The sequence below is a fragment of the Puntigrus tetrazona genome, chromosome 24, assembly GCF_018831695.1.
Source record: "Puntigrus tetrazona isolate hp1 chromosome 24, ASM1883169v1, whole genome shotgun sequence".
Taxonomy (NCBI): Eukaryota; Metazoa; Chordata; class Actinopteri; order Cypriniformes; family Cyprinidae; genus Puntigrus; species Puntigrus tetrazona.
The window spans coordinates 14,436,530-14,454,934 of NC_056722.1; the positions used below are offsets into that span (position 1 = coordinate 14,436,530).

The 18,405-nt window shown below is 36.6% G+C and overlaps 2 protein-coding genes across 2 annotated transcripts; one reads left to right on the forward strand and one right to left on the reverse strand.

Moving 5' to 3' along the window:
• Positions 1–2,698: 2,698 nt before the first annotated feature.
• pck2 (phosphoenolpyruvate carboxykinase 2 (mitochondrial)) lies at positions 2,699–12,143 on the forward strand. Its single transcript, XM_043226437.1, has 10 exons — positions 2,699–3,421; positions 7,204–7,419; positions 7,540–7,724; positions 8,318–8,524; positions 9,056–9,243; positions 9,421–9,583; positions 9,857–10,072; positions 10,174–10,311; positions 11,024–11,119; positions 11,222–12,143. Exons 1-10 carry the CDS (start codon positions 3,390–3,392, stop codon positions 11,689–11,691), a joined length of 1,911 nt encoding a protein of 636 aa, XP_043082372.1. The 5' UTR covers positions 2,699–3,389; the 3' UTR covers positions 11,692–12,143.
• On the reverse strand, positions 11,908–18,152 carry si:dkeyp-28d2.4 (myelin-associated glycoprotein). Its single transcript, XM_043226438.1, has 8 exons — positions 18,047–18,152; positions 17,823–17,929; positions 17,316–17,708; positions 16,622–16,939; positions 16,264–16,512; positions 16,090–16,183; positions 15,947–15,989; positions 11,908–15,756 (listed from the first exon to the last, which is right to left on the reverse strand). The coding sequence occupies exons 2-8, from the start codon at positions 17,908–17,910 to the stop codon at positions 15,502–15,504; spliced, it is 1,440 nt and encodes a 479-aa protein (XP_043082373.1). The 5' UTR covers positions 17,911–17,929; positions 18,047–18,152; the 3' UTR covers positions 11,908–15,501.
• Positions 18,153–18,405: the final 253 nt, after the last annotated feature.

An 18,405-nucleotide genomic window follows, 5' to 3' on the forward strand; every position in this document is an offset into this window, starting at 1 on the left:
GTCCACCCCTTAAATATCTTTATTGATCTTGCTCTTAAAATGTCCTCATGTAAACACATTCAAATGCTGCCAAAGCAAAGGCTGATCAGTCACATTTGTCGTTCAAAGGCCTAGAAGACATGAACACGTGCTCATGTCTTCAGAGAAAAACAGTCTGTGCAGTTCTTTGTTATGCAAGAAACTGCCTAATTTATTCTTAGAAGTTGCTTGTAATCTTATCAACAAAAGACAGAGACAGCACCTATAAGGAAGAGAAAGTGAGCACTGCATGGTGTCTCTATTGAAAAAATACCAGAGTACACTGCAATTATGCAGACCACCGGATCTAATCTAAAACACTGTTTATTCTTTGACTTTCCGCCCCTAGATATCCACTGATGAATCAGAATGCCACTGTTTACATGGGTTGTTTGCATTTCAAATGACTGAACGTGTCTCCTTGATCTCGTCAAACTGAATAAAAGGAATAGTTCACCTAAAAAATGACATCAGCTGAAAATGTACCCTCAGGCCACGAGGCGTAGATGAGTCTGTTTCTTCATCATAACAGAATTGGCGTTGCATTACTTGCTCATCAGTGGATCCTCTGAGAGTCCACGATCATCCAAACAACTCCAGTCCATTAAATAACATCTTGCGACATGAAAATCTGCATGTTCGTGAGAAACAAATCCACCATTAGGGGATTTTAACTTCAAATCGTGCAAAACAGTCCATAATCCATAAAAATGCTTCCTCCAGTGAAAAAGACCATCCCCTGCTCACATCAAAATACACCGACATATTTGTTTAGAAGCGTTTTGGACTGTTTTCACTTGTGGACTATCGTGATGTTTTTATTCAGCTCTCATTCTGACGGCACCCATGCACTGATGAGCAAGTAATGTGATGCAAATTTCTCCAAACTCATCTATATCTTATATGGCTTGAGGGTGAGTACATTTTCATCAAATTAAAATTTTTGGCTGAAGCACTTCTTTAAGGAACACATATTTAAAATGTGTTTCAAGTTGATTACTGGCTGAAATGACCCATGCAGTGCATGTTTTTGTTTTTGCATAGTCCAAAGGGCAAAGTCCTCTTTTCTCATCAAACATGTGTGTGTGTGTGTGTGTGTGTGTGTGTGTGTGTGTGTTAGTGAATGAACATAAGAATGATCCTTGCTATTAACAATCACTTATATTCAACCGTATATTTTTGTATTACCACACAATGCAAGAAATACAATTAATTGAATATTAAATTTTAAAATAGATACTTTTTTTTGTAAAATACACTCCAATACTTTTGTTTTATTTACAGTGAAGTCTAACAAGAATGTAATAAAAATTCTCTTCCCTCTGTGCACATAAGGTTTGAACCCTCATAAACTATACAAGAATTCTGGACATATGAGAAGCTTTAAATGTGTTGTGCATTGCATTGTTGCATGATTTTTGTTATTTCATCTTAATTCCGGATAGGATAATGAGTGTAGTGGGGCTTTGGGCTTTTGTGGATCTATTACTTTACACAGATTAAAGTCTAACCACAATGGCTTTTCATCTTATCTTTATCCACTCTCCTCTAATCTACCTCTCTCTCTCTCTCTCTCACACACACAAACACTGTGATCTTTCGCCTGTTCACAGTGTACCTGTCCTTGCTCACGTTCTCAATCAATGGTCACTGTGCACGCTTTTAACCATGCAGCAAATACAATAACTGTGTTTTTACGTTTTAATTTTCTTAAGTAATGTATTGGGTCTACTAGCATTCTGTGGTGTGATTATTATTATTAAAAATATTTTTTATTTTTCATGAAGACAGAAAATGTATTATCATTATTCCAGTTTAAAATAACTGTTTTCTATTTTAATATATTTTAAAGTGACATTTGACATTTCAATTCAGCATTGCAATCATGGGAAATAAATGACATTTTAAAATGTATTTATACAGGTATTATTAAATTGTAATAATGTTTCACAGTATTACCAAGTTTATTGTATTTTTTAGCAAATAAATGCAGCCTTAATTAGCATATATATATATATATTTTTCATTCTTACAACCGCAAAATTCTGAAAGGTAGGCTTAGTGTAATCTAAAATATACCAAAATGAACTCTTGAATACAGAAATAATAGCTGGTTAATGCACTCTTTGTAACTTTTATTGTGACATTCAAATAACAAAAAGAAAACGTTGACATCTTTTAATTTTAACAAAACTCAAGTGTTAGCAAACACGGAATGCAAAATAATTAGACACATTATATCTACATTATTTCATATAATTAACAATTAATCTCCACCGCCATTTAAATATCTTGATTATTATGATTTTAACAACATCTCAAAGTAAATGTTCACAGACAATACAGCTTTATTATTTCTTTCAAAAGTAATATTGTTGAACAGCCCTTGCAAAAATTTTTTTTTTTGCGTTTTAATGACATTTATATAAGCACATTTTACCTAAAACACCAAGTGTGGCAAAACCATGGTTAATTTCTGGTTGCCGTGTTTTTTTTTTTTTTGTTTGTTTGTTTTGTAACAAAACCTTGGTTTATTTTCGTAAGGGCAGCTCCTGTTGAATTTCTAAACTCAGAAAACAGGGCCCTATTCCCTTCATATTTACATTTCTGAACGCCATACGCTGTCAGTGTCTCTCGAGCCGTGATGAATGGAGCGACGTCACCCAGTGAGCTTCCGCCTTTTACGATGTCCACGCTCAACTTTTAACGACATCTGCTGACTTAACACGAAGCACACCGCGACGACGCTCGTGTGACCTCTGAACTCGATAAAGAACCTTTAAAAATAAGATTCGCGTCTACGCAACGTCGCACAACCGCGTTTTTGCAGCCGGCGTCGAGCGACTCCTCCGACTACAGGAACCGAAGCGCGCTTGCGTCAGCCGGCGGACCGCGAACTGATCCGAATCCTCGCGATTCGCCCGATTTGATTGACTTCGATGAATCGGGAGGCGTCGATCTAGAGCTTCTTCACTGAAATGCAACGGCTAGTTTTCCCACTCTGTCGTGTTTTATTGGAAGCGCGCGCATTTAATAGGAAAATATAGAACTTTTAAAATGTTATTCGACTAGGAAGTTTGTCAGCGCAAAGCTTTATTTATTGTTGAGACACCTCGGGCTGTTCGTCGTTATTAGTGCGCGATCTGAGCTGAGGGTGGGATCAGCTGATGATAAGTTACACGTGTTACAGTGCAAGGGTCTTACTTTACTCTAGTCTACCTCAAGAGCTGGACTATCACACTCACCAGTCTGATATGAGAGGTGCACAAGACTGAAGACTGAAGAGGAACAAGCCACCCCTCTTATATTGCTTTATTGTATTTTAGTTAAAATTTCGGTTGTTTGCTCCACAACTTTTATTTGCTCCAAAGATGTCCTGCCTGTTGCTTGGAGTACTAAGGAGGTGAGTGTCCTTTTATATAGTATATATAAATCTTATATATATATATATATATATATATATATATATATATATATATAATTGTATATATATATATATAATTGTATATATATGTATTTACACTGGAATATTTAAAGCAAATTGCTATTATTTTCATACATTATTCAGATCATTACATTTATTTTCTGGTTGTAGCTAAATAGAGTAAAACAGAGAGTTAAAGGTCAAGGTTTATTGCTTTCCTGCAGTCTATTCAATATAACATCACACCCCTATCTTTCTTGGGTAAACATCCTTGTTGTACAGTTTCTCGTGAGATCATATATTTAATCAGACTTAAACCGTTCTGTAAAACATTTGTCAACACCCTGTACAGTTACGGTATCACCTCTCTTGTTTTAGGGAGGCACTAAACTGCAGAAGTCCGTAATAATGATCTTTGATAGAGTTGTAGCGGTCTGGTGTTACCAAATTATGACATTTGCCACATATTACATGTCACTATTAATCTGAAACTGGTGTCATTGAGAGTGTCACGTACAGGAATGCAGCAACGTAAGTCACGTAGAGAAATGAGTATCACTATGTATACAGAGTCGGAAAAACAGGTTACGAATGAACAAATAACCCATCGTCTTTTGCCACAAAAGCAAAGTCGAGCATATCTGAGTCAGATGTCAAACCAGTATTTGGTATATATTTATGGATCCATAACAATGTGACTACAATGATGTTGAACAAAAGATATCCATGCAGATCCTTGCTAAATCCCATTTTATTGTATGTATATCTGCTCTGTCGATCTCTCACCAGAAGGAGTGATTACATCAGCACAGGACTTCAAGTAAATATGCACAGTGTGAACGTCTCCACTAGCTAAACTTTACCCCACGAGATGCATGATACCAGGAACTGATTGTTAAACTGATGTATATGTATGTGTTTTGAGTGTAAGTGTCTACTAACTTGTTTAACAGGTTAGTTTTTTTTTTTACTGAAACACCCTTGAGGTATAGCACTAACGCATGCACGAGGTTTGAAAAGAAAGGCACCCTTTTGCCCCCCGAGTGTTATTATTTTACACCTTTTTCAAATGGTTACGTGTGTTTTGTGTTCATGCATGAACATAGTGTGCTTGAAGTGGCCGTACCCAGTTTAACCAGACTCTGAGGGGAGGGGAGGGGAGTGAATGCCAAGGTGGCCATCTGATTGGTTGGTTCCTGTGGGGGTGTGTTCGGCTGCCCACAATAATTGACGGGTTAAAGCTCAGCGGTTATTGATGAAAGTCAGGGATCACGGGGGTCAAAACCGTGATAGACTCGCAGACTTTGTTCTGGTTGAGTTTGTATACATTTTACGGCTTTGGAAAACAATAGAGGGGAATTATGGGGTAGAGAGTGTGGCAATTAGGGTGGGGGTTTGTGCCGAACCGAGTCAAAGGGTAAAGGCAAGGATTTTTTTTTTTGCTATCCTTCAAATATTCTCTTAATTATAGCCAAGAGGCCTTGCAGTCACGAGCCGTGTTGTTAATTGAATGCGCTGACTGTGCTCAGCTCACGAACACTGTTAAAGAATGACAAGCTGGTCTCAAACGATTTGACCCATATTTTAGTTCAGAAAGTAGAGGATTGAATGGCATGAACAAAGTCTCTCGTATATCATGAAACCTTTGTTCTGTTTTGGGTTTGTTTGCTATTTTTTGCTTACTGAACTTCCTTTCGTTAGCTTTCTCTGTTTCCGTCCGTAATTCTATCTGATTTCATGTAAGAAATAACAATTGAGAGTATCCTCTTCTCCTCCCCATTCTGTATTTTTTTGCCATCATGCATTGTATTCAGTTTAGGGATTTAGAGATGGCATGCATTCATCAGTTTGTGCATTGAATCAAATCAAATTAATCAAAGCTATGACCATGGCTTAATATTGTAAATTAAAAGTACAATCAGTTACTTGCTGTAAATGGAGAAAATGTAGTCATTGATTAAAAAATATATATTTTGCAGGAAAAAAGTAACTAAAAATGTCAAATCTGAAGTGGGCTGCAAACCTTTGAAGTTATAGTTGTGCATAAAACACATTATTGGAGCATGATGTGCAAGAATGTTTCTATTTAAAAAAAAAAAAAGGTTTTATTTAATGTGCAATTTCCGATTTTCTTTCGATACCACTTTTCAGTGTAGTACAGTATATGTGGCGCCTTTCATTCCAAAGGACACTAATTAGTCTTGCAACTTCTTAATCACTTATCTTTCAGTTATGGGCAAAGATCTGTGTTAAAGTACATTTAGTGGTTATGATGATGCAGCGTTCATAATGACATGCTGACAGCTCAAATATAACATTACCTTCATTCATCATAATGCAACATGTCATTACATAGATCATCCACCTTATACATTATCTACAGTCTTTAGCTTAGAGTTTACACTGAATTGCATTATATTATCCACCTTATTTTTAAACATATAAGCAATTACATTTTTGCAGTAATGACTTCCTGTAATGATAATGTAATTGCCTTCTAGTTATTTTAGCTGTACAAAAACGGTCAATGGACCCTTTCCACATTTCTGGGTTTCTCAGTATTTTTTGCATTCCCTTTCGCTCATATAGCAAAAGAACGTCGTGTTTTCATGTCTTTTAATAAAAGGGGAAAAAATGAGAGAGACTGATAACGACAGTCAAAAGAGCAAACGATCGTCTCTCACATAGACACTGCATTAGCAACACCCTCACATTAGCATTAGCAAATGATGCAAAGGTAACACAGTACAAAGAATAGTGTTATATATGTAACTAGAGTTTTAAAAAATACAAATATGAAAAACTTTTGAGTGTTTACGATGCTGATGACCGTTAAAGGCGTTATCACAGTCCGTCGTTTTGCTTGTTATTACTGCTAATTACCATATTACATTAATTATAGTAATCATAAAAGCACTTGTTTGTAGTGCAAATACATTTGCCGCAAATACATTTTTTCCTCGTTATTATTTACTTGGAACAGCTTGGAAGGCTAGCACGTTTACTGCAAATAGCTTACTTTAATGTTGAAACACAAGGTGGCTTCCGGTTTAGATTGGGCTGAGAGAACTCATTTAAAAATGTTGGACAATTATTGTTTATAATTGATGCTTAGTTCAATAAATTAACAGATGATACTGAGTAACGTACATTTCGCATGCAGTACGGTCAGCCTATTCTTGTTCCAGGGAAAATAGTTCTAGGACGTTATAGTCTTCATTATAGCAGAATAAACATCAAAGTGTCTTTTTAAGGTATTTTATGTTCTTTGATAAATATCGCGAGTCTATGAGCAACACACAGTCGTCCTGTTTCGATCATGTGCGAATGGGTGATTTTGAACGATTTCAGTCGTTTTGTTCTTGAATGAATCAATGTTTTGAACAAATCTTCTGAGTAAACGATTCACGACTCATAAAGGCAGTGACTTTGTCGCCTCCTGCTGGTGTGTTGATGTTACTGCGTAATTTTTTGCGAAATATGTACATGGATAACTAACTAAAACCTGAAAAGTATCGCAATGAATTATATGTATATGTGTGTGTAGTGTGTATATTATGTTTGTATAAATACACACACATACGTGTACACATATAAGAAAAATATGTGTGTGTATTTATACGTAATAAATATACACAATACACACACATATGTAAAGAAAACCTCGGATGCGATTAAATGCGATTATTCGTTTGACAGCACCAGATGCATGCTATTTACAAACCATATCTGTATGTACTGACGTTTGTGCGTCCGTACAGGAGAAATGCCATCAGTACAGCTTCAGTGGGTGTGCGGTCTCTCGCCTCCATCCCATCGCTGCCCCCGTCGGTGTCTGAGTTCGTGTCGGGCGCTGTGGCTGAATGTAAACCGGCTAAAGTGCACGTGGTCACAGGCACTCCAGAGGAGACAGCAGACATCCTGGCCAACCTGGAGAAAGAAGGCATGGTGAAGAAACTCACCAAATACCAAAACTGGTAAGCACTTTATCGTCTCATCATTCGTTTTTTTTTTTTTGTACCAATACTGATGATGATATGAATGATTTTACACTGCCTTAATCCTGATTTAAATTTTTACTCTGTTTCTGTGTGCAGTTGGCTGGCACGTACTGATCCTAAGGATGTGGCTCGTGTGGAGAGCAAAACTGTGATTGTCACTAAGGACCAAAGAGACACTATTCCCATTCCCACCGGAGGCGCTAAGTCCCAGCTTGGCAGCTGGATGAGTGAGGAAGACTTTCAGAAAGCCAGAGAGGACCGCTTTCCCGGCTGCATGGCAGGTGTGTGTTACTCAAACCACAATAACTTTATCAGTAATGATATTAAATAATATTACAAATGTTATTTATATTATATACATATATTTAATATTATTTTATAGATGAATGAATAAAACTTTTACTAAAACATAAAATATAACAGTATTTTAATAAATATGTTCAGTAATAATGACACCGCTGAAATCCAGGGATCTGAATCAGCTCTTTAAAATGCTGATAGAGCACTTGTCTATATTGTGCTGCTGGATATTTGCCCGGTTATAATGCTTTTCTCCATTATCTGATCGTTATTTGATGAATAACTGCTGCCGTGATCAGTAGTAAATGTACATAAACCAGAGCTCTCTTAAATCAAATTCAGTTTGTTGCCGCACCTCCTTTCTATGGACAGAAATAGAACAATGTTTATTGTGTGAAGCAAACAGACATAATATCTAATCACTTTGCACATAATTCTGTCATTAGAATCATGTCATTATTTTAAAATCGGAATATTCATCAAACTGTTGAACAGTCCACACACTCCAGTAGGATAGTCTGGGACACTGAAAGGAACATCTCTCTAATATTTGTGTCTTTCCTTTCCTCCATAGGACGTACTATGTATGTGATCCCCTTCAGTATGGGCCCTGTGAACTCTTCTCTCGCCAAGTTTGGTGTTCAGGTGACAGATTCTCCATATGTCGTGGCTAGCATGGGCGTCATGACACGCATGGGGACACCGGTGCTGGAGAAACTAGCCGAGGGGGCCGAGTTTGTGCGCTGCCAGCACTCTCTGGGCCGACCTTTACCACTCAAAGGTACCTTACTGATATATTTTAATGTACATGTGACTCAATCAATCAAATAAAATAAATTTCACCAGTTCCTTGAAATGATTGATTATGATAAAGTATATTTGTCACATATTGTTTATTATTTATAATATTATTTGGCTAATTACATTACCTTTCTAAAGTTGGAGTCAGTAAGCTTTTATTGATGTTTTCAAAAAAAGGCTCATGCTCACCAAGCCTGCATTTATTTGATAAAAAATACAATAAAACAGTAGCTGTTTTGTGAAATATTATTAGTAAAAACATATATATATATATATATATATATATATATATATATATATATATATATATATATATATATTTTTTGTCGAAACCATAATGCATTTCATCAGGATTCTTTGAAGTTTAAAGGAACACCATTCATTTTTGCAACATTATGTCTTTACTTCCGGTCAATTTATTGTGTCCTTGCTAAATAAATGTATTAAAAACGTACTGTATATACTTTATTTTCTCGTCAATGCCTTCTCTTTCTCTGCTGTTCCCGTACAGCCCCTCTAGTAAACAGCTGGCCTTGTAACCCGGACAAGGTGCTGATCTCACATCTTCCTGACACCAGACAGATCTTGTCTTTCGGCAGCGGTTACGGTGGAAACTCGCTCCTCGGAAAGAAGTGCTTCGCTCTTCGTATCGCCTCACGCATTGCCAAAGACGAGGGCTGGTTGGCCGAACACATGCTGGTACGGGACATCAGACAGAATTCCCAGATTTGTCTTGCTCAGCCCCTATAATAACACATTAGAGCTGAATGCTTACAACCTTATATATTATATATTAGCCATATCGATCAAGTAATTGTGTGTGTCTTTTAGCTGGAGTCATCATTTGTAAAACATCTGTGTTTCTTTCTCTACCAGATTCTGGGAATCACAAATCCGCAGGGTGTTAAACGGTACATTGCAGCAGCGTTCCCGAGCGCTTGTGGGAAAACGAACCTGGCCATGATGAAACCAGCACTGCCGGGCTGGAAGGTGGAGTGTGTGGGAGATGACATCGCCTGGATGAAATTTGACAGCCGGGGTGAGAAATACGACTTGTCCTAGACAACATATGCATCTGTTGACACAGCACGACAAGTGTGTGTTTATGGGCGGCCAGGAAATGACACCGTATCTTTTATTTTAGCATTTTTATTGGGCAGCAGAAAGTGAACTAATTAAAATAGGAATAATGGCTGTGTGTAAACAAAAAGCCCAGTTCCCGAGAAACGGTTTTATCGTATAGTTTTGATTGTGATACTGAGGTTCGATGTTTTCAACGGAGGCTGCGGTGGATTTTGACTTGCTTCACCAGGTAAACTCAGAGCCATTAATCCAGAAAATGGTTTCTTTGGAGTTGCCCCTGGGACGTCCCTGAAGACAAACCCTCACGCCATGGCAACCATCTCCAGTAACACCGTGTTCACTAACGTGGGAGAGACCAGCGACGGGGGAGTTTGGTGGGAGGGGCTGGAACCACCTGCGCCTGGAATCAAACTCACAGACTGGCATGGAAAATCCTGGAAGTACGGTAAGATTGTTTACTAAATATCGAAGAAACATTTATATTCTTGTTCTGCAACGGTTTTATATAAACCTGTATATAAACCTAAATCTATTTGTGTTTCTCAGGTGATTCTACACTGTGTGCTCACCCCAACTCCAGGTTTTGTGCCCCAGCTGGCCAGTGCCCCATCATAGACCCACTCTGGGAAAGTGATGAGGGCGTCCCCATCGATGCCATTGTATTTGGCGGAAGAAGACCAGAAGGTGGGTAGTATCACTGAATCAAAACATAAAAAAGGTACATACTATGTATGAAATCAATCATTTTAAGGCCCAATCACAATAAAACCACAAATCAAAACATTTGTTACATGAAGTAAAATAAAAACACAAACACGACAAGTAGAAAATATTAATATTAAATATTAATAAAAACCAGAATAGTATCTTGAGACTCTGTATCTTGATAACTGGTTCATACCAAGGACAGTAACTATGACAATAATGATAAAAGTCCGCACTTGGCACAAATATAATTGGAATCACTTTTAATTCGTTTTTTAGTTCATTTACATAATAAAATTGACAGCCAGTCAGAAAAGAAATGCCATTCCAGAGCAGAAGTAAATGTTCAGATTTTGAATAAGATTACCAATTACAAGACATAAATTTAAATTATAAAAATATATCTATGTAAAAATATATTTTTATAATAAAATTATAAAGTATAAATGTACCAAAAGAAGTAATTTCACGTAAATGCTGCACTTTGCCATCACAGGGATGAATTGCATTTTCAATAAATGAAAACAAAAAGCGGTTATGCTGTAATATTATTTCACAATAATGCCATTGTTACTGCATTTTCAATCAAATAAATGCAGCCTTCTTTCCAAACTTTCTACAGCACAGTAACTGTATCACAGACATATGTTATACATTTATACCTTAAAACGTACCTGTCTTTTTTTCCTAGGTGTGCCTTTGGTGTACGAGTCCTTTAACTGGCGTCACGGTGTGTTTGTGGGAGCAGCCATGAGATCCGAATCCACAGCTGCTGCTGAACATAAAGGTACAAACTCTCATTTCTCCATAGAAGTGTACACTACTTACTGACAATTAATGTCGCTTTTTATATTTACACATTATAATTGAAATGCTTCATTTTCTTTAGGTAAAGTAATCATGCATGACCCCTTCGCCATGCGTCCTTTCTTCGGTTACAACTTCGGAGACTACCTGGCCCACTGGTTGAGTATGGAGACACGCGAGGGCCAGACCCAACTCCCCAAGATCTTCCACGTCAATTGGTTCCGGAAAGACCAGAAGACCGGTTCTTTCTTGTGGCCAGGGTTTGGAGAAAACGCCCGCGTCCTCGAGTGGATCTTCAAACGATGCGGCCGAACCAGCGAAGACGAGGCTGCCGCTAAAAGCATCGTGGGATGGATTCCACAAAACGGTGCCATAAACACAGAAGGCCTGGGTGGGAATATCGATATGGGTGCCCTCTTTGACCTGCCCAAACCCTTCTGGCAGAAGGAAACACAGGAGCTTCGGACCTACTTCACCCAGCAGGTTGGAGCCGATCTGCCTGCGCAAGTGGAAGGAGAGCTGAGGGCGCTGGAGGAGAGAGTGAGGGTGTGAAAAGTGGGATGAGTTGAGGTGGAGGTATCTGTTTTAATGTGACTGTTGCACTGCAGTGAAGGCTGCGCCTGAGAAACACAAAACCAAAAAGTTCACACGATGCCATCGGTGGTATCAATACCTAGGTGCCTTATTTTATCTTACAGTAGAAGTTTCTATTTAATGTTTACAAACTATGTCCCAAATTGCCTTTTAGATTATTTTACTGTTTAAGCAAGACCACAGCCTCTTCAATATATATATATATATATATATATATATATATATATATATATATATATATAGTTAGCTGAAGTTTTATTTCCAAAGATTTTGCCATTTATAAGTGGAATATGATTGATATGAATCAGGTTGAGCTAGGGTTGAAAGATCCAGACCAAAGAAGTCTCAGTCGTTGAATGTGTGCATGTTTTTACATGAGCTGACTGAATAAAATACAACTCTAAACTAAACCTTGTCATGTGCGTCACTCGGATTGTATCGGATCAGATGTAATAAACTGCCATTCGTAGACAAAGATTAAACTGATACTACAGTTACCTCTTCACTTCATGCAGTATGCCATAAATCTCACGTTTACAGCATCCGCTCCGTTTTGAACAGGACATTATCAAAGGAGATTCAGTATGTAAACTTTATAATATAGTATTAAAACTGATATAATGTTTTAAATCTAAACATTAATCAATTATAAATTGAATAAAAAATATGGAAAACATCTTATACAATGGCATATAATTTTTTACTGTTCCTGGGTGTATTGTTAAACTATTAAAAACCTACATTATAACTGACTGCATCTACGGTTCTTTACCACCTATGGCAAAATCTTCAGCACTCGTCGTAATAAGCACACTTTGTCCTTTTTTTCTGTAGCTAGTGTGCTACAAAATCCTGATGAACACTATAATTCAAAAGAAAGCTAAATTTACCTCAAACTAAATGAGAGCAAAACTCTTCCCACACAGCCAGCAATCATGGGTCCACACCCTGTCCTGAAATACAAAATAATAGAGTCAATTCAACATTAAATACGAGTTTTGTGGTATTGCACATCATTAGATCTTTTGTTAGCAACATACACAAATGACTTACTGAGCTGCTATATTATCACACTATACATTTATAGAATGATTAACACAAACTGCAAATAATAAGAAAAAAAGTATGTAATAATATTTTAACATTTTTGTATTAAAAAAGCATTTAATGCAATATAGAAGTAGTCCTTGACAGTGACAGAAACTAACTTTTTAGTTAAGGCCACATTTTAAAACCATAGTAAAAAAAAGAAAAAAAGTCATTCATAAATGATATAATGAAGCAAGTGATTTTCTGATTTCTGAATTATTAGATAACATGCTAAAACAGTATAGGCCTACTAGTATTTAACTTTAATTTTTAACTTTAATTTTAATTTAGCAGCCGTCATGGATAATTAAAACATCACTCGATTTCCATTCAGGAAAAACACTCATGCAATGGCTGGCGAAAATATTAACAATATTTTGTCTATAATGTACATAATATTAATTTCAACATTGCATTTACACAGATGCTTTTATTCAAACATAACATTAACATTCATTTATTTGTTTATTTATTATAGTTTATTGTATAAAGCATAAAACATTAAAGGATAGCAAATAGGATGGAAAACAGCAAAAATGAATAGGAATTTTCTTCAAGCTCTGTGTTATTTCACAGTTTAAACTCCACCGGTTTTCTCGAGTCAGACATGTTCTATGAACATACAGTAAATGTACCACAAATACAATACCTGAACCACAAAAACAATTAAGCAATTAATATATTAATTACAAAACTATTTAAACGTTAAATAATACAAATTCAGCGTTTCAGTAATTTTGAGCTTCCAGACGCTCTTCGCCAGCAGGGGTCGCTCATACCCAAATAAAGGATTCATACGAAAGTCTCTTATCAACACATAAGGACATTTATTGAGACATTACGTTGAATTTATTATTTTTTTTATTATATTTTTTCGATCATGTAACAAGAATAACAATATGTCAGTTTTTAATGCGTGTCTTAGATACTGAGATACTGTGGAGAATGATGTCACGTTAGATGTCACTAGTCGGTTTATAAGGTTAATCTGACTAAAGCATAATCATAAATGGCAATGTCCTACAATTGGACTTCAGTTGTGGGCAGCCAAAAATCTAATGACCATGTTTCATCATTGCTTGCCAGTGATTTGCACCCAGATGTCACCGAACAATTGCTGCGTGCGATATTCAGGCCTTTTGGACCAATTGGGCAGACCAATATGCATCGCATGGGCCCAACGCATGACTATTAATGTCCTAGCAAGGTCTGATGACAGGCCTGCTATATATGATGCGTTTTCAAACTACAGGGAAATCCTGAAGCGCAAGGAAGACTGCGAGGAGAGCTGCGAAACCAAAGAAAAGGAGAGCAGCTGTAATCCTCAAGTGTCACCGATTGTGAATGATCTGCACCCAAATGTTACGGACCAGGATTTGCATGCATTGTTACATTAAAAATAATCAAAGAGTTATAATAACTCTATGAGACCACTCTTGGTTTACCGCTTGCAGTATGTATGCAGAGAATATCTGCCTGTTTTGAATAACTCCATAAACTCTTAACTTTACATTTAATTTTTGTACATTGTAAATTGTAACTGCATTTTTTTTCCCCTGCACCAAAATAGCCTAATATTAAATGCTTTCAATACGTACAAACATGTTGTTACTGTTGTTACTGAGCGCACTCGAGGCGTAAATAAACTCAAATAGATTTAATCCAAAACGGGAAAAATAAATATACAAATACAGGCAGGCAGAACAAAAACCACGAATAGACCTCGTGAACAAAAACCGGTATAGACTTTGAGTAAAGACATCGAGCAGGGACATTGACAATCCGACAAACGGAATACAAAGACACAGGATATTAACTAAATTAACAAAGACACAGCTGAAGACAATTAAACAATTAAACACGAAGGGAAGGTAGGGCACAGATAGCACATGGCTTGAGACAAAAAACAATAACAAAGTCCAGAAATGTGACTATGCTGTCTAAGCAAAATACCATGAACTACATATACTCTGAATGTCCTAAGTTTATAATGCTTACATTTATCAGCTTAACGTTGTTAATGCTCGCTAAATAAAGTGAAATTGGCCTGTTGCAGTCCAGATATTTCCTTTAGAGAACATTTAGTGCATCATTAAGTGAAAAATACAAGGTTAAAAAAAGTCCAGAATTTAGGGTTGTAGTCCCAAACGCATACTGCTCAATTTTGCTGAACGCCAAACACACTTTAATGCTTAAAAAAGATTTATATATAAGAATAATAATAAAAATATAAGAAAAAAAAATGAGTATATTGAAAAGAGAAACGTTTAGGTGCAGACAGCAGATAAAGACTATAAAACAAAATACAAATTGTAAAACTCAATTTAGTAAATCAAAGAAAATTACATGTATGGAAATGTTTTGGCAAAGTTTAAATGCTCAAATGCCATGTTGATATCAATGGAATATATGGAAACCACTTTAATGGCATTTAATGTATTTGGAAACAACTCAAATCTACATTATATGTACATTATATATATACAGGCGAATATGGCTAAATCTATAGCGCTAAAACCTTGTGCTTATTTTTCTGAAGCTAGTTTGCTGCAAAAGGGTGGAGAGAAACTGTGATGAGTCAACCGTGCAGCAGTAATAATGTAAAAATAACACTTGTGAAAAGTGCTGACTTTCCATGGCTGAGAGAGTCACAGGCCCAACGTTTAACATGAGCAAAAATCACTTTTTTTGCACCTGAGCATAAATGATGTCCGTTTGCTGAGCACCTTTGATTTGTCTCGTTCTCTCTGTCACTTGAAGCTCAGAATACTCTGTCTCTAGGCCAGTGTTTAAGTGTTCTCTCGTCTTGTGACCCCTCTGGAGTTTGGAGAAGTCTATTTCACCATAGTGGAGATCACCAGTTTCCTTCTTCTTGTCATTCATGCCGAGCACAGTGGCATTGTTAGCGTAGATATCCATCATTTTATCCTCAGCCTGAGAGAGAAAGTGAAGTAGTTTTTAAGAAACGATTGTGTTATTGAATCGTTCCCTCAAATAAATGGTTAAAAATGTATTCACCAGGAATCAAATAGCTACGGTTCATGGTTGAGTCAGTTCTGCTATGACTTTATTTGGAACAATTTTTGTTGTTTAAGCTACTCATCTTGTTTATTAAACTTATTACCTGATCACTTCCTATGACATTGGCCTGTTTTAAAACCTTTGTTCTGTTGCAAAAAAAAAAAAAACATTCGTAAATGTATACACATGCAATTATTAAATACAATATTATAGACATGAGCTACATTCCTGTTATTATATATTTACCTCCTACGGTAAAAAAATACTGCAGACAACAGAACAAAAACCAAAAGTCCTCCTGTGCAGCCATATATCACCTGACGAGAACGTCCACTCTGTCCTAGATTACAAAAGTAAAAGTTTAAATGCATAGATCCATGGCACATCTGAATAAAAATACAAAAACAGTGCTTTATTTACTTTCAGCTGTGCGCCGGGCCTCTTCTGATGACTGCTTTCCGTATTTATTTTGTGCGATGCAATAGTATGATCCTGTTTGATGCTGGGATTCTGTTAAATGTAATTTTTTTCCCCAAGCTATAGGCATCTCCACTCCAAATTTGTACCAGGTGTAGTTCAAGTCAGTTGATGGACTGGCCTTGCTCTTGCAGGTCAGTGTCACATTATTGCCAACAGAAGTAAGGGTGAAGTAAGTTTCTTTTGGAGGAACTTTCAGAGAAACATAAGCACATAAGGGTTAACAATTGATACCTTTTCATGTCCTCACATTAAGGATCATTAGTAATAAATAAGCAAAAAAAACCTCCAGATCTCTTACACAGGACTTTAAGCGTCACGGTGCTCTTCACAGTTGAGACATCAGGTGTATTTCTTGGATATGTAGCAGCGCAGGTGATGTTCTTCCTGTGATCTTTGTATGAAGCTTTGAAGGTCACGTATGAAACCACCGACTGGGTTTTATCAGGTTTCTCCTGTAACTGTGTTGAAATGTCGGCAGATTCAGGGATATTTGACCAGGAGATTGTAGGAGGTTGTCTGGGGCAGGGAGCTTCAGCAGAGCAGCTCAGATTCACTGTAGTTCCCTCCATCACATACTGTAGCCCACTGGGTTTAAGTTCAAGAGGTTGTGGTGAATCTACAGGGCAAATGATGGCAGACAGCTTAACGGAAAATGCACAATGCACAAGTCATGTTAGAAGGTTTTCAGAGTTGTGGTGCATTTTAGCACATTTGCACTTATATTGTTTGTGTCACAAGGTAAAATCACTGCTGCCAATATTTAAATAATGTGTTTTTTTGTATCTTTTATTTAAATTATTGCTATGTGTCAGCTAAGAAATGCAACCTCTTAACACAGAAGACATGGTTTTATAATGTCACAGCGTTTTTCAAAAAGGCAGTTTGTAAACCTGACTTTTCATGTAATATCAATATCATGTAATTAACCTTACCTTAACCACTAACCTTAAACAAATGTAACACAATAGATTTCAGTATGAAATGACATTTACCTGTGACATGGATCCTCACAGTCTTCTGTGAACTATCTGTGCTAGGGTTAAATGTTGCTCTGAACACATTTGGCTCCATTTCCAGTCTGAAGTAATAACGGTCTGAATGATTCTTCATGATGTTATAGAAGATAGTTGTGCAGTTCATCTTGCTGAGATCTCCAGTCATTTGTATGTCACTGAATCCATTGATGATGTTTTTACTGCTATTAAAAGCTATAAAACTGTTTTGATTTGCATACTGTGATATGTTTTTTAGCCAGATCCTATGAACAGAGTTTGCCCTTTTACGTTTGTCCTCAAAATTAGAGATGTTAAATGCGCAAGGAATCTGCACGCAAGAGCCTGTAAGAGCTGTTACTGTCTGAGGCATCTCAGCAGAGAAGTTATCAGCTGGAAAACAAACACACATGGTCATGAAGAAATTAGTATTTATTTTGTAATTCCTATTAGTACAAATTAAAATGATACTCATCCTAATTCATAATAACGACAATTATTACTAACCTGAGTGAGTAAGTACCAGCACAGAGCTGATGAAAATAAGGCATGAGATCTTGTTTCTCGCCATCAGGGTTTGTAGAGAGGATGACATTGGACTTTATGACAGTACACTTTATCACGAAGCAACAAAAAAACATATCTCTTAGCTCATCAGTAACACGTTTACATTTACATCAGTAAAAAAAAAAATATATATATATATAAAGTGCTATAATGAATTTTCTTACCTCAGAAAAGTAGTTTAAGTTCTAAGAAGCAGATGCATACATTTTTTTTGTTGCAACTGCCTTTTTCAAAACATGCTTCATGTTGTGTCATTGCACTACACCCACAGGGTAATGTCATCAAACAGGAAGATATTTGCAGAAACCATAGACGTCACTGGACATTCTTCCTCCTTCTGTTACTTTTATGTTTTAAATCATGTTTTACAAAGAAAAAGATGTGTATAATGTTACACTATCATCATATAAAAATGTATTAATTTAGAAATCTTTGATTATGACCAGAGTCTGAAGTAGTGATTGCTCACTCTCTCGGTTTTAACTTACCACATATTCACATAAGCTTATCTGCGTTAATCCAT

Excerpts from the sequence above, each read along its gene's own strand:
- pck2 (XM_043226437.1), top strand. The coding sequence starts at position 3,390 with ATGTCCTGCCTGTTGCTTGGAGTACTAAGGAG. Across the intron at positions 10,073-10,173 it reads TGGAAAATCCTGGAAGTACG|GTGATTCTACACTGTGTGCT; the intron begins GTAAGATTGTTT and ends TGTGTTTCTCAG. Across the intron at positions 11,120-11,221 it reads AGCTGCTGCTGAACATAAAG|GTAAAGTAATCATGCATGAC; the intron begins GTACAAACTCTC and ends CATTTTCTTTAG.
- si:dkeyp-28d2.4 (XM_043226438.1), bottom strand. The coding sequence starts at position 17,910 with ATGTCATCCTCTCTACAAACCCTGATGGCGAGAAACAAGATCTCATGC. Across the intron at positions 17,709-17,822 it reads GCTGGTACTTACTCACTCAG|CTGATAACTTCTCTGCTGAG; the intron begins GTTAGTAATAAT and ends TTTGTTTTCCAG. Across the intron at positions 16,940-17,315 it reads TGTGAGGATCCATGTCACAG|ATTCACCACAACCTCTTGAA; the intron begins GTAAATGTCATT and ends TTTGCCCTGTAG.